At 30.1% G+C, this 15,833-nt stretch overlaps 2 protein-coding genes across 2 annotated transcripts; one reads left to right on the top strand and one right to left on the bottom strand.

The window, feature by feature from the left end:
• The first annotated feature begins 1,340 nt into the window (after positions 1-1,340).
• LOC123014799 (odorant receptor Or1-like) lies at positions 1,341-2,733 on the top strand. Its single transcript, XM_044414076.1, has 6 exons — positions 1,341-1,350; positions 1,404-2,121; positions 2,170-2,269; positions 2,322-2,426; positions 2,472-2,627; positions 2,677-2,733. The coding sequence occupies exons 1-6, from the start codon at positions 1,341-1,343 to the stop codon at positions 2,731-2,733; spliced, it is 1,146 nt and encodes a 381-aa protein (XP_044270011.1).
• Positions 2,734-3,607: 874 nt separating this feature from the next.
• Positions 3,608-15,793, bottom strand: LOC123014800 (odorant receptor Or1-like). Its single transcript, XM_044414077.1, has 6 exons — positions 15,165-15,793; positions 15,019-15,118; positions 9,101-9,205; positions 7,130-7,285; positions 7,040-7,081; positions 3,608-3,628 (listed from the first exon to the last, which is right to left on the bottom strand). The coding sequence occupies exons 1-6, from the start codon at positions 15,791-15,793 to the stop codon at positions 3,608-3,610; spliced, it is 1,053 nt and encodes a 350-aa protein (XP_044270012.1).
• Between the last annotated feature and the right edge of the window lie 40 nt (positions 15,794-15,833).

The following is a 15,833-nucleotide window of genomic DNA, read 5'->3' on the forward strand; positions in this document are numbered from 1 at the left end:
TTTTTTGAACAAATTGAATTGTTGAACAACAAGCGTAAGTTATTTTTATTTTTTTAAAAGGCGAGGGTTTTCCCAAATGGCAATGTCTAGTGTTTCGATAACAAAAATAAAGATTTTTTACATCAAAAATTATTTTAATTAGTCATGCTTAAAAAGAGGTTCTTTTAAAAAAATATATTTGCCAACAAATTGCAGATTTGAAAACAACACTGAAAGAGAGTAGTGCAGTTGTCAAAATTTTTAATCACGGGTGTCTTAAACGGTGAAACAAATTTAATTTTTAATTTTTATTCTTTTTATGGTCTGTAAGACAAATTGTAAATTGATTTTACTTAAAAACAGTAAGTTGTATCGAAAAATCGCAAGAGACCTTTTTTTTGTAAAAAACTATGAAATTTAGAATTTTGTGGCTAAAAGTGGCACGAACCTATAGCCAAAATAGTTAGGGTACTTTTACCCTAAGCCCCCCAGTTTAGGACGCCCCTGACTAAAAATTTCGACATTTTATCTTTGAATTCGTTTGGTTGTATAAAGGTTAACAGTTGAACCAAATTTTGAAACTTTATTTACAATGGTTGCTGAAATATTTCAAGAAATCCATTAAAAGCTGCTCCCGTTTCAGGGGATGTAGCTCCCTTATTTAATATTTTTCGATACATGTTTATAGGAAACTTTTATCTTAAAATTGAATATCCTATCACTTGCTTAAATTTGTAACAATAAAAACGAAACACCCTTATATTTTTGCAAAAAAGTAGTATTTAAAACACAGTTTTTAATTAATTTTTACACTTAATGTACTTGAATTCTTGCTGGTAAGTATGTTAGTTGGTTGTGAAACAAATTTAATAGATTATTATACTGTAATAATTATGATAACAAGCTTATAACGTGGTGCTTGGTGTGGAAAGTGGGAGGATGCTTTATTATTGACTCAAGACAGAAAATTACCCTAACAATTTTTAATTAATTATCAGTATTCTTTTTCTCACGCAAACTGCATAATAAAAGTAGACTTAGTTGAGCCTGTGTTAAATTTAAAACATGTTTGAATATACTTATTTAATGCATCTGTCTATTTTCTCACGAAAAGTAATGAGAGATAACATTTAAGCATCAAAAGAAAATTTAATAAGCAGTTAGCTGAATCCTAATTACCAAAGGTTATAATTGATGGTTTCACGGAATTTCAGTTGCGGTGTAATTTCAATATATATTGCATTAGTTATATTAATTTTTCAACTTTTCGTTTTTGAAGGCTATAATTTTTAGTGAAAGCAGGAAATTTTCACTTAGAAATTGAACTTTGTCAAGTGTGGTTGTAAAACAATTGTTGTTAAATGGCAGTAGGTAGCTGGGTTACAAATTGGGTAAAAACTTTTATTGTTATTAACGTGTTCAAGGATTGAAAGAATTTGATTGGACGACAACAATCAGTACCAATCTTTTTATGTTAAAATGTGTGGGACTATGGCCCGAAGCAGAATTTTACAAAGCAAATATTTACACGTGTTATGCAATATTTAACGCAATTTTTATAATTGGTGGCCACAATCTCTCCCAACTCATCCTCATTTATTTCGTCTACTCCGACTTGGAAGCATTAGCAAACACGGTTTTTGTGTTAACAACAAACATCATGGCAGCTGCAAAAATGTATTTCTTTGTCAGGAATTTAAAAATGATTAAACAGATGTTGGCGGTTCTCAGCAGTCCGGAGTTTTTGCCAAAATCCGGCGCTCAATTGGATTTAGTTCAACCGTCTTTGAGTTTATGGAAATTGTCTTACACTGTTTTCTCTGTAATAGTTGCAATGAATGTGTTTTTGTGGTCCATTGCTCCGTGTTTCAACGAAGAACAGAGATTTCCATTCGTGGCTTGGTATCCTTTTCAGACAAATTCCATGTTAAACTACTGTATTGTTTATTTATACCAAGTTGTGTGCATTTGGGTTATAACTATCGCAAATTTGAATATGGATACGATGACGATGGCTTTGATGGTTTACATTGGAACGCAGTGTGACATTCTTTGCGACAACTTGAAAAATCTTTGCGGAAGCTCGGACTATTTTAACACACAATTAATCAATTGTGTTAAACATCACAAGAAAATTGTAAAGTAATGATCATACTTGAGTTACAAAACAATACTCAATATTTTTTTTAGTTATGCCAAAGAGAGTAACAATATTTTTAATATGATAATTTTGGGCCAATTTGCCACAAGTACTATGGTTCTTGCCCTTACAATGTTTCAATTGAGTTTGGTAAAATTCACCTCAGTTGTTTAAACATTTTATATATTATTTTTTCAATTAGGTTAACCCTCTGAGTGGCATTGCAGCAATACATTTAAATTATATTCTCGGAATTACTACAGAAATCTTACTTTACTGTTATTACGGCAATGAAGTTGAAGTCAAGGCAAGTTTTAAACAATATGCAAACAAATTTTACAGTTTTTTACAGAGTAACCGAATTTCTTACTCAATCTATAAGTCGGATTGGTACCAGCAACCGGTTACAATTAGAAGAATAATTCTCATTCTTTGTGAAAGATGTAAACGGCCTATTAAAATTACTGCAATAAATCTGTTTGCTCTTTCTCTAAGCACATTTATGACGGTAATTGTGTCCCAATTGTTTTTTAAATAAATTAATTTGCTCTTTTCAGATTATTCGCTCTGCTTATTCTTACTTTGCATTGTTGTATAATGTTAATAATCGTTAATAAGTCATGTTTGTGGTACTAGAATTTATTAACTAATATAGTTTTCAAGCACCTTGTTTAAGCTTGTAATTAATTCCCTATTTACGACCGTATATGTATTAGAAAAGATTTGTAAATTTCGACGACTGTTTTAAAAATTACCATAGGTACCATATAATTTATTTGTCATTACAGCAACATTCCATTGTGTGTGCGAAAAAATTTAGGTATAATTTGAGGCGCTTCCTTTTATAATCTCATTTAATATTCGAATATTTTTTGTTTTTATAAAGTAGCCTGTTAATTTGAGCTACCTTTTTGGGGTTGATGGTAATAAATGCCTACATTCCGCTGCGGAGCTCATCACTTGGGGCTATCTGAATTCGTTAACATTGATCGACTAGCATTAATTTCACCACAAATTTAAAGAGGATTTGATACACCTGCACACCCATGTGCTTCATTTTCAGGGTTTATTTGTCACTTGTCGAATAACTTTTTTAGTAAAAAGAATTTGCGTTGTGCGAAATGTAATAAGGATTTCCTGACACATAGCGCGAAATAACCGGACATGTCCACTTAAAATGCTTATTTTTTCTGTTTACGTCGTACAATGTTTTAATAAATTGATATTATCTGTAAGATCCCACTAAAAAATATAAATCATTAGGCAATAATTTAAGAACAATTGTAATCATTTTATGGTAGCTATACAGTGTGCAGAAGAAATAACTACACTAGTTTCAACCAATAACACGACTCATTAAAAGCAATAACTGTTACACATTATTTTTCTCAGCACATGTTTTCTTTTTACCTTGATCAAATTTGACAAAATTTATTTATCTTTGCTTGAAAATATTATACTGGGTGACTTTAGTAGCTGTGAGAAATTTTAAGAAGTGCTAGCATAAATCTAAGAAAGTCAAATAACTCAACTTTGAGTTATTTGACTTTTTTAGGCTTATAAGACAAGTGCCTTATCCGAATGTTTATAGTTTCTGTGATATAAAGTGTTCAACTTCCGTTTTAGGAAGTTAAAAGATGCAGCCTAAACGAATTTTGCATCTTTTGAGTACCTACTTTATTTCGAAATTAACATTGTTAATAGTCGGTCACATTTGAGCTAATGAAATTCGTTGGTATCATCGAAAAAAATCTTTGCGAAATTTTTATTTTTTGATATGAGGTCACTTCTTTCTGTGAATCTTTTTGCAAAATTTAACTCATTTTTTTAGACATTATTACGAGTAGATTTAGAAAAACTAATCTAAGAAATCATATTTGTTCACAATTTTTGTTGAAGTTTAAGGCTGCACCCCCAAATTTAAATTTATTCGGCGACTAAAAGCCTTTATATTTCAAAAACTATACCAATAAGGCAAGTTGAGTTATTTTTGCATTTTTAGATCTCTGCTATCTCTATAATTTCTACACAACTTTTGAAACACTCTGTAAGTGCTAAATCGACTCTTTAGGACGGAATTTTCAACACTTTTTTTTTTAGAAACTTTTAAATTTTTATGAGATTTTTCCATACTACACAGCATTAATTGTACATACAGTATGTCCCCGGATTGGGTTTACAAGAGGAAAAATTTTGTATCTTTGATTTTACGCCAAAACTGTAAAGGAAAAAAAGTTCTTGCTTTACTTGAAACCAGCAAATCTGTAATTAAAACTTCATTATTCTAACTCAGTAGAAAGAAAAATTCATTTATTCACAATCACTAATGTAATATGCCGATTACTAACCTTTTAAAGGGTGGGAAACACATCATTAAATCTCATGAGGAGTAATAATATTGCTTCTCTTGGGCGGTAATATGCACGATAGCCAACCTTAAAATTAGAAAAATACCGGAAATTTTTTCTTTCAAATTGAGAAGTTACGCATAATATTTCGCAAAATTTGTATTCAATTGCTTTTGTAGCAGTTTCTCTTAATTCTGGGGGAGTACGTTGCTACATTTCGACGACTTTAAATCAAATTTACACATTATTTCAATATTTTCTTTGACATTTTTGAAATGTCAAAAATCAAACGCCATTTGGATGGCCTACCACGTTTGGACCTTAACTTTGTTAGAATTTTATTTTGCTCAAATTTTTGACTGGAAATAATGTGATTGCGAATAAAATAGCATACAAACCTCGGTGGTAATGGCATTACCCCTTGTGCTTTATCCAATCTCGAGGCTGGCGCCTCTCGATCGTATACATAAGCACTCGGGGTAATGCCATATTTACCATCTCTTGATTTTGGACCTAGAATAATTTTTCTCTGCTTTTTAAGTCTTATCACATTGACGGTTTTAATTATTTGACAACTATATGACAATTAATTTATTAAATAAATAATGATACTTCTTGTTAAAAATGACTTTGGATTTTTATCTTAAAGCTGTTTCTTTGAGTTGCTGTTTATTAAAATTATGGTTTACACAAACATTCTTGTTATTTAACTTGCGTAAACTCATTTGTCAAATTGACATCATTGTCAAAATAATAAAACCGCTAATATGATAGGAAGCAGAGAAAAAGAAAGCAAAAAAAAGTCCAAAATCAAGAGAAAAATAAACTTTTCGTTCTACTGAGTTAGAATAATGAAGTTTTAATAACAAATTTGCTGGTTTCAAGTAAAGCAAAAGCTTTTTTTCCTTTGCAGTTTTGGCGTAAAATCAAAGATAAAAAGGTTTTGGTTTTTCTGCTAAGAGAACTGTTATTTAAACTTAGTGTGTCTTGTCAATAATACACAATAACACAACCAGCATTTATTTGTTATTATTTATTTAGTATTGTATGGAAATTTTTTTTTGCTTCATAGATCGATTTCTTTCGGAATTGCCTTTGTATGTCAAAAAGTTGCTAAACGTTTTATCAAGTTATAAAATCGAAAAAAAACCGATTCTAGAAACGTGCGTCTTAAAATTTGTATGTGACAAATACCCCGACTTATCAAAATTGATGTACTTATTTCTGTTTCACCTTATGTTTGTATAATAAAAGTGTCCAGTTACATAATTGTCTAGTAAATACTTGAAATTAATAGCATGATCTATAGAATGCTGTTTGATTATTTTTTCATTGATTGAAAAAAAATACTTTATATCCTTCTTGTTAGAAATAGGTACTAATTTAGCTTATTTTTAATAGTGAAGCCTCGTGGCCATTATTATGTAAATTCGTGAGCCAAATTATGTATTTCACCAAATTGTATTTTTCCAAAAATAAATAATATTTGAAAATCAACTTACAAAGGAATTTTTAAATTGGTTCTTAATATTGATTTATTCATGTGAACCACTTTTGGCCAAAAACTAAGCTATAAGCTTACAATTTGTACTCCCACTTGAAGAATAACTTTCTAGGTATCACAAACGGCCATTTCTTTTGACGGGAAAGCTCTAAAATTAAAACAAATAATTCACACCCACCTCTCAGAGTAGTGGAGGCGCGGCCGTTCTTCACAAGTCGTGATGGTTCCATTAGTACCTCAGTGTGTGTGTCTACTTTATAAGTGCAGATAAGGCATTAAGGCATATAGCTTAGGCGCCACTCCAACCATCAATTCACACCTAAGGCGAGAGCAATAAAATATACTTGAAATAAATAGCGTATTATTTGCACAAAACAGAGAACAAGAAAGAAAGAAATATTTTCGTAAGTTTGAATGACAATTATTAAAGAAAAGATTTTCACGCAATATATGGACTATTAAAATCGCACAATTTTAATAATAACGACCTAATGCCCATTGAGAAATAAGGATATAAAAGACTCTGAAGTAGCGATAAAATTTTATGGTCGCTGATCGAGATAGTTTCCCCAAAATGCAAGAGAAGTGCCATTGAATATTGACTTCATTGTTTGTGTCAATTCCGGGGTACCTATATGTATACGTTTTCCACAGGTGTATGGTCTAATGGTGCGTTTTGGTCACGTTTCTGGTCAGTTGTTGGGTCTAATCTCTGTTTGTACAAGGGTTGGGTAAACAGCTCATAATTCTTCATTTTTGTTGACTGTGCTGCTGGTGCGAAGTGATTTTTAGGTTCTTGATAATGAAGGTGTGGTATGGCCGCACAGGTCTCACGTTTGTTTATTCAGCGCTTTCGAACGGAATTTTAGAATTATGATGGATAAATAAAAATATGCAGAGATATGTGGTCTTTTATTCAGTAGTAACTACAATATACGTGACCAAATCTATATTTGAAATTATACTAGGAGAGGTCCTAAAAAGTTGTTTCAAGTCTCTAGAAACTACATACTAGGATAAAGTGAAAAAAATGCATAGTCACTATTTTTTTTAATCTTGACCATTCACTTGTCGTAGCACTGCGAAATATGACCAAGATGTTCTCAAAATCTAAAATTGCTTTTATGTAAAAACTTTTAATATTAAAAAAAAACTTACGGTTGTGAAAGTTGCCAACGAAAGAGAGAACAGATTGATTGCTGACATTCTGATTGGTTTTTGAGTTCTTAGAATAAAAATTAAAAGATTCTTTTTTGCTTCTATCGGTGCTCCAGTCCAGTCCGATTCGAAAGCTGAGTAAGGGATTTTACTACTCTAAAATAGAAAAAAGGCTTTTGTGTGTAAACTAAAATACAGTCAAAAATTTGTGTATTATAAGTTAATAAGCTTCCATAAATTCAATTAAAGTTTTAATTAAAATTCTGATTAAGTGCTAATTAAGTTGCTAATATTGAATAGTATGGAGAGAGAAGTTATAAATTAGACGATTTTTTTTTGCAATCGAAAGTTACAAAAAATATGTTTATTTTTAAAATTGACCAACAAACGCCTAATGCATTTTATGCGACGAAGCTGAACGTTTATTTTGTCGAACGTAGTGAGGCAAATTTTTCAGCTGAGCCACATAAACTCACTTTTACTTCAAACAACAAATTTTATTTAGAAACGTATTTCACTAGTGAGTAAACAGCAACACTATGATTAGCAAGTAAATGAACGAATTAATCAAGACGCTTTGCAAGTAATGAAATTATAACAACGCTTATAAACAGTATCGGAATTTGTGTTGAGATTTTTGAAAGTGTTTATTAATTTAATTAGTGCAGTTGGTAGTACAAAATGTTGAATGCTGATAATCTACAATGTACTTCTTCAGAAAATGCTGAAGCAGCAAAAAAAACAAGAAAAAAAACGCTTAAAAGTAAAAACGCTAAGATGGAAAAATAGAATTTTTACTCCATGAGTAAAAGGTAAAACTTTTACTGGTGACATTTAGTGATAGAAGTAGTCACTTTTATGATGTTTGCGGATAAAAAATAGTTATTTATTATACAAGACGATGAATACACTGGTCAAAGTGGTGTAGATAAAAACTACTTTATTTCACTAGACGATAAAAGACTACTTTATCTACTGAAATTAGTTGATAAAAGCACTCTTTAACATTGAGTACAAAATAATAGTTATTTATTATGCAAGACGATAAAACTGAATTTTATCGTTGAGAGCAATTTAGCGTCGAGGCGTCAGCCGAGACGCTAATATGCACGAAAAGATAATGAAAATTTTATCGTCGTGTATAATATAAAATTTTATTCAATCCTCACTAATTTTGTAGTCAATTTGCTCGATATTTATAATGTAAAATTCAACAATGAAATCTAATGTCAAAGATCGTTAGCAACTAACAACCGCAGATATACAACAATTGATGTATTTTTTATCATCTAGACGATAAAATTTCATTTTAACATGAAGAAAAGAGTAGATAAAATTCAATTTTAACATAGAGGATTGAATATAATATTTATTTTTTTTAGTTTTTTCACAATTAAAAAAAACCGAAAACCGGCGTTGCAAAGAATTTTAATTATTGCATAAAAATCCAGAATATTTCAATAGGTTCGATTAAAAAAATCTTTGTTTTTTATTTTAAAATAAACAAAATTTGTATAAATAGAAGAAATAATAGTAGTAAAGCATGCTTTTTTAGTTGACAATTTTTTAATAGCAAATTCGGCCCCTTTTAATCTATCGCGGAAACACAGGAAGGACAGTTATAAAGAGTGAATAAAAATTATGGAACCAAGCGTTTTTTGATTCAACTATACGCTTTCAGAAAAATACAGTGCTATAAAAATGTGATAAAATTTGAAGAAAATATTTAGATTTTTTGTTTTGTTTTGCAAAAATTAAATTTCACTTTTCAATTTAAGTATAATTACATTTGTCAAAAAAACGTAATGTTTCTATTTAACATAACTTAAAAAAAAAAAAAAAATTCAAAACACTTTTTCAAACATTCCCTTTCAAACAACGCTTAGTTCCATACTTTTTGTATCTCCCTGTGCTGTTTTACTTATTCACCCTGTATGATATGATAATAACGAATTTTTATAAAAATCTTACCTTAATGTCAACTTCATTGCCAAACCAACAATACAAAAAAATCTCCGATGTTGTGGCCCCCAAATAAAACAACAATGTATTACTTTCCGTACTTAAGGGAGCAACCTTTTTAAAGAATATTATTTTCGTGAATCGCATTTTTATAAATCTTACCAAGCTTAGTAAAAACATGGCCAATCCCAAAGAAATCGAAGTCGAAAAAAACTGACCCAAAACTATTCCGTTATAAAATTTATTGCAATCGCGAGCGAAACTGGAACAAATTGATCCACATATAACCAAAAAAAGCGATTCAACAAACCTCACGATAGCTTTGTGGTGTTTTATACAATGTGTTAATTTTTCCATAAAATTAGCTTCATCCAAATTTTGCAAATTATCACACAATATATCACACTGTACACTTATGTACATATTCAGGGCTGCAATAAATGTGTCCATGCTGACACTAGCCATTCCTCGGAAAAGCGTGCTTAGAAATTGATACAGATAAGTGATTTCGTAATTTGGTGATTTTTGAGTGTCGTAAGGGTACCAAGCTTCCAATGGTAACCGATAGAATTTTGTCGATTTGCTCAAAATTGGCAAAGAAACGAAGAGAAAAACTGTGTTTGCCACCAGTATTGCAAACGATTTGTGCACTTTTTTCCAGAACATTAAACTGGGATTAGCTAATTCGAGATGTTTTCCATTTTTCGGTTGAAAAATGTCAGAGTCGAGGCTTGTAAGCAGTAACTTAAGAAGTCTCGAGTTTTTGATAAAATAACACATTTTTACTAATAACAGTGTTTCGGTGAGAGACATGTACAAAGCTCCAATCAGGTGTTTCAAATCTCGTCCAACAATGAATACCGCCACTGTGTGGAAAATGACATGACCACATATGAATAAAGTTACCGAGATCAGTGTATAGAAAGTGTAAAAGTCGACTTTATATTTTTCACTAGGCCATAAACCAACAATTTTCATCATGAGAAAATTTATTTTGATTGTGTCTTTCCAATCAAAATTCATTTTGGTGTGAAAATTACTCGAAAACGGACAAGTTGTAACTGATGACAGTTTCATCTCGACATGACTTTTTCTATTATTTACAATTTTATTGATTGTTTTTTCGAGGGCCGTTAACTAATAAAAGAAAAATAATTTAATGATAGGTTACAAATTAATTGAGGGGATGTCAAAAATTTCAAGGACAACATTTTTACAAAACGGATAATTATTAGTTTCTCTAATTAAAATAAATTTTCTAATAAAGGGGTCTTAAAGAAAAACACTTGCATCCTATAATTTACATTTACCTCCAAGTTTTTATTTTATGAAACAGTTCTGAGACGTGTCTCTTATTGGTTCAAGGGTATGTCACTGAAATGTCACACTTTTTGTACCACGATTGAGGTCGTCTAAGTAAAATATAATGTTAATGAGCCATAAAGGTTGTGATGATGAGGGAAGATATTATAATATGTTTAAACTCGTACATAGATTGCATACGTATGCAACCAAAGAGACGTTTTAAGCGTGTGTGTGTTGTCTGAAAAGACATTTTCAGTTTTTTTCCAACCTGTTTGTACAACACAAAATTGTTAAATAAAGAAAGACTCAAAAGTGTCGGTGTGTTGTTAAATGCTTTGTACACCACAAGACGTAAATTGGTGATTTTTTTTTAACAGGTATATGTTTAGTGTTGTAACACTTGCCGTTTCCGCTAACTAAACTCAAGAAAACATGATCTAAACAGCCAAAATCTTAACCCAAAATTTAACCTTTGAAAAGCTACGATTCGTGAAAAAAAGGCTCAAACAATTTTAAGTCTTTTAACTCAGTTGGATATTTTTATTTTATTTTTATTACCCAAGAGATGGTCTAAGAGTTTGTGTCACCGAGGAAAACTAAAATAATTTTAAATGTTTAAAAATAATTTTCATTTGAAGTAAGTCAAGACAACATCTACGTACCGAATTAATAATAATTATTAAATTTCTTGTTTCAAGTTTAATAATAACTGAGTACGTATACTCTTTTTCATATTAATGTGCATCAAGTAGGTTGTAGAAGTCTAAATAAATCTTTAATTTAAAGTCCGATTTACACAAAAAGTGTCATTAATGTCATTCAAAATAAATTTAATCGCATCAATAATGACAAAAATCTTTATTTATATCGTATGTTTGATTATGTTGTTAATTTTAACTATTTTTTGCTACATGGGGTACACATTTATTTGAAAAAATATTTTTTAGTGAAGATTGAGTTTAGGATTGTTTGAATTTTCGCATGGTTGCCACCTTAAAATGATCCCTTTCAACGACTATTTCGATGCACGTTAGTATGAAAACGAGTATAATTAATTATATTTCTTAAATTTTTCTTTGTTTATTTTGCAGCTAATGTAAATTTATCAAAGCAATCAAAAAGAAAATGTTTACATTATAATTATATAAAAAATAGAGGTTTAACCATGTTAGCTGTAAAAATGCTTTTAGCATCCATTTTTAACTGATTAATTAAATACCTACCTAGAAGTACCAATTTATCAATCTGTTTATTTTTAAATAAAAATTGAGTTGTAATAAAGTTTTGTTATGCCCTATAAATGTATTAAATCAAAGCTTCTTTCTTCAAGCGAAAAATCCGGAAAAAAGTAACATTTTATTTTAAAGATTTGCAAAAGTTCAGATGGGTTAGTACGAAAGATATTAATTGTGAGTAGTTTTCTGCAAGTTGAGAACAAATTTATATTTATTTTAAAATTAAAACTCAATTTCTACTTCTCGAAAAAATGACTAAGACAAATCAAGTTGTATATCCTACTTTTCAACAATTGATTAAAATGTTATTTTAGAACTACATGACTAACCAACAGCATAATAATAATTATTTCGATTAGTTAGGATAGATCTAAGGTAAAAAAGGTTGTGAGTATAATAAGAAATTGAAATGTTTATAAATTTGCTATTTTTTCTCTAGTTTGATTAAATTTGTCTTTAGCGATGCACAAACAAAGTGTCTAAGAAGAAGCGTAATAATAATATTAGCAAACAGTAGGTACATTTTTCTGTTTTACATCTTTAACAAGACTATTAATAAACTCGTTTGGGATCGTTAACAGCTTCCCACAGAGCATTAATAGCATAGTGTATTTTATGTTTTTAATGTTAGTGGCAATGCCGTTAAAAGTAAAATGCTTTCGATTTTCAATAAATTTATCAATTTTCCAAATTTTTGGTGTCGAACATGAAAAAATCTTGAGAAATTATTTCAAAATTACACACAATGACTAATGTTGGTTTAAGTAGAATTCTCCAACTCTTTCATGAATAACACTGCTACTTGTTACCAACCAATCCGACGCAAAATTCTATAAATTTGAAAAATTTCCTTAAAAAAAAAACAAAAAAAAATGCAAAATAAGAAAAATGGTGGAGCCGCTGCATAGCTCATTTCGGAATTTTAAAATCTTGCTTCAATCTCTGCAGCTCGTATTTTAATACCTATACGAGTACTGTTGTGCAAATATCTAAACTCAGGTTTTTAGGAAAACGATTTAATTATAATCAAAAAATTACAACTCTTCCTTATCATCAATTATAGTATCCCACTCTTCAAAACTTAAATAAACAGTGAGATTAAATAGTCCAAGCTTAGACTGGGAAAACCTCGAGACGTATATTTGAAATAAAAAAAAATAAAAAAATAAGTAAAATTCAAACCTAAAGGCGCACATTTAAAACTCAAGACCACAGTAACATGAAACTGAAAAGTGAGAAAGATGGTCGAAAAAGATCTTACAAAACTATAAGAAACACAACTTAAAAACATTATACAGGGCTGTTCCGTTTTTATTGTTACAAATTTGAACAGGTGATAGAATATTCAATTTTAAGACAAAAGTTTCCTATGAACATGTCTCGAAAAATGTTATCTAAGGGAGCTACACCCTCTGAAAGGACTGCGTTTTTAATAGGGTTTTCCCACTATTTCAGAATAGACCTGAACGAATTCAAAGATCAAAAGTCGTTTAAAATGATTTTACTCAAAAAGGGTAAGTTGCATAAAAAACGCAAGAGAGCTCTTTTTTGAAAAACTATACAATTTAAAATTTTGTTGCTGAAAATGGCAAGAAACTTCAGCTAAAATAGTTTGAGTACTTTTTATCCTAAAAAAAATTTCAAGATTTTGAATTTGAATTCGTTTGGGTGTGTAAAGGTAATCAACTGCAAATTTTGTAATTTTATTTAAAATGGTTTCTGAAATATTTAACAAAATCCATTAAAACATGCACCTCTTTCAGGGAGTGTACCTTACATACTTACATAATATTTTTCAATATATGTTCATACGAAACTTTTATCTTAAAATTGAATATTCTGTCACCTGTTTAAATTTGCAACAATTAAAACTGTACACCCTGTGTGTTAAAATTAAAAAACTTTACAATAAAAAGTAAGTAAAACAAAAAAAGGTAAGTGGTAAGCATAACTGCGTATAAATAAAAGTAAAAGTTAAAATATATCGAAGGCATAAAAACTTAATTTCCTCTGATTATTTTTGGTGATTTTGATATTTTTAAAAAGTAATATTAGTATTTATTTCTAAAATGGCTATACAAATATATACTTAATAAACAAAAACATTTTACGATAAATTTAATTCTTGAAATTTCAAGAATTACTTTTATTTAATAATCTTATCACCATTGTCAAAGATGTAAATCTTACGACCGCTCTTAAAGTCAGTTTACAGCAGTTTATGCCAAAAAAGTTAATTCGATGCTAAGGTAAAACTAAAATGAGAAACCAAGTTTCGATGTCAAAAATGTGTGCAAACACATTGTATTGCGTGTTGCGTAGTAGGCATCTTCTTCTGACATCTCGCAGTGTGCCGGTGATAAAAACAATACAGGCTTTGACCGACAAAGAAATGTTTATTAAAAGGTGAGAAACGAGTCTTGTAAAAGATAAAAATTCTCGATTTAAATTTTTATTTTTTAGAATTCAGCCCTGTTTGGTTAAAGACTAATTTCTAACATTATTTTGGTTTTGAAAAATCAAGTATATCTACGTTGAAAATTTTTCAAAAAAAATTTTACTGTGAAGTGTCTTTTTTGTGGCACATCCGAAAAAACGTTATTAAGGAAGGTTGTTAAGAATCAACAATTAGGCCCCTATACCAAACTTCAAAATAATTGGCCGATGATTTTGAAATTTGGTGTAGGAACCTTGATATTGATTCTAAACAATAACTTTTTGTCGTATTTGCGCCACATAAAAGGCACTTTACAGAAAAATAGTTTTCTTTTAAATTTCCAAAGCATACTTAGTTTTTCAAAACTAAAATTATCTATGAAATTAGTCTTTAACCAAGCAGGGCTAAACCCCTAAAAGTAAAAATTCAACAATTTTTTTTCTTTTTCGAGAGTCGTTTCACCTATCCGGAGATATATTGAGTTAAAAAAAAGTAATTATTTTTTCTTTTCAATTTTTAAAGAATGCTAAATGCTTCTTTTAGTATTAAAGCGTATGATTAAATCACTGAAACATCGCGATTGCTAATACTAATTTTACTCATAAAGGGTCCTACAGTCTCAATTTAACTAGCAATAAAGTTGTTGCAGCACAATTATCACTAAAATTTAGTACCCAACTTAATGATAATTAACAGACAGTCTTTGAAATCTTGATAATGTCATACTTTAATATTCAAAATTTTATGAAAAGAATCGTGTTTTCTCATATTGCAATAATTTCAAATTGTTCTTACCTTTGCTTCCACTTCATTTCCAAACCAACAATACAGAAAAATTTGAAGTGCCATTCCAAAAGCGTAAGATAAAAGTGGAAAGCTCTCCATACTGAGAGGATCAACCTTTCAAAAACTAGAGACATTACGTATCAAAAACTATGCAAAAACCTTACCAACGTTAATTGAAACATACTCAGTGCTATCGCTAATGAACTTGTAAAAAATTGAGCCAAAATAATGAAATTGTATGACGCATTACAATCATGTGCAAAACTAAAAATTTAAATAAGTAAAAAATTATGGTATTAATTTAACATACTGCAAGATTTCTTTATGGTGCTCTATTCTGTCTACTAACCCCCTATTAAACTTATTTCGTTCTTCTTGAATTTTTGACAATTTGTCCAGTTTTTTTAAATCATCGCACAAAATATCACACTGAGCGCCCACGTACATCATCAAAGCGGCGATCAAACTATCCATATTCATATTAGCAGTGGCCAAAAACCACATACTGATGACCTGACACACGTAAGTAATTTCATACAAAGGCGTTATTTCGGTATTGTAAGGGTACCAAGCCGGCAAGGGCAACGGTTTGCGCCCTGGTGTTGCTTGTATTATTGGAGAAACAGTCCACATGAGTAAAGAGCAAAACACCAGTGACCAAAAACTCACATAACTTATTTTCCAAGCTGTCAAGCCACTTTGCACAAGTTGTTTCTGATGGTCGGTTTTGGGTTGAAACAAATCGCAATTTATTATCACAGTCAGTCGTTTTAAAGTTTTAACATTGCTGATAAAAAGACAAGTTTTGATCAAAACCGTGATATCGGTGACAGTAAGATAGATAGTGGCAGTTAATACTTTCAAATCTGTGTACACGAAGAATATATTCATTACACGTGTCAAGTCGAAAATTCCCATAACAAAAACCGTGACTATCATGGTGTATAGTCGATACATATCATTATGGTCGACAGGCCAT

This window comes from Tribolium madens, unplaced genomic scaffold (genome assembly GCF_015345945.1).
Source record: "Tribolium madens isolate multiple individuals breed KSU strain unplaced genomic scaffold, Tmad_KSU_1.1 Scaffold_97;HRSCAF=244;Tcas5.2_LG3a, whole genome shotgun sequence".
In the NCBI taxonomy this organism is placed as follows: Eukaryota; Metazoa; Arthropoda; class Insecta; order Coleoptera; family Tenebrionidae; genus Tribolium; species Tribolium madens.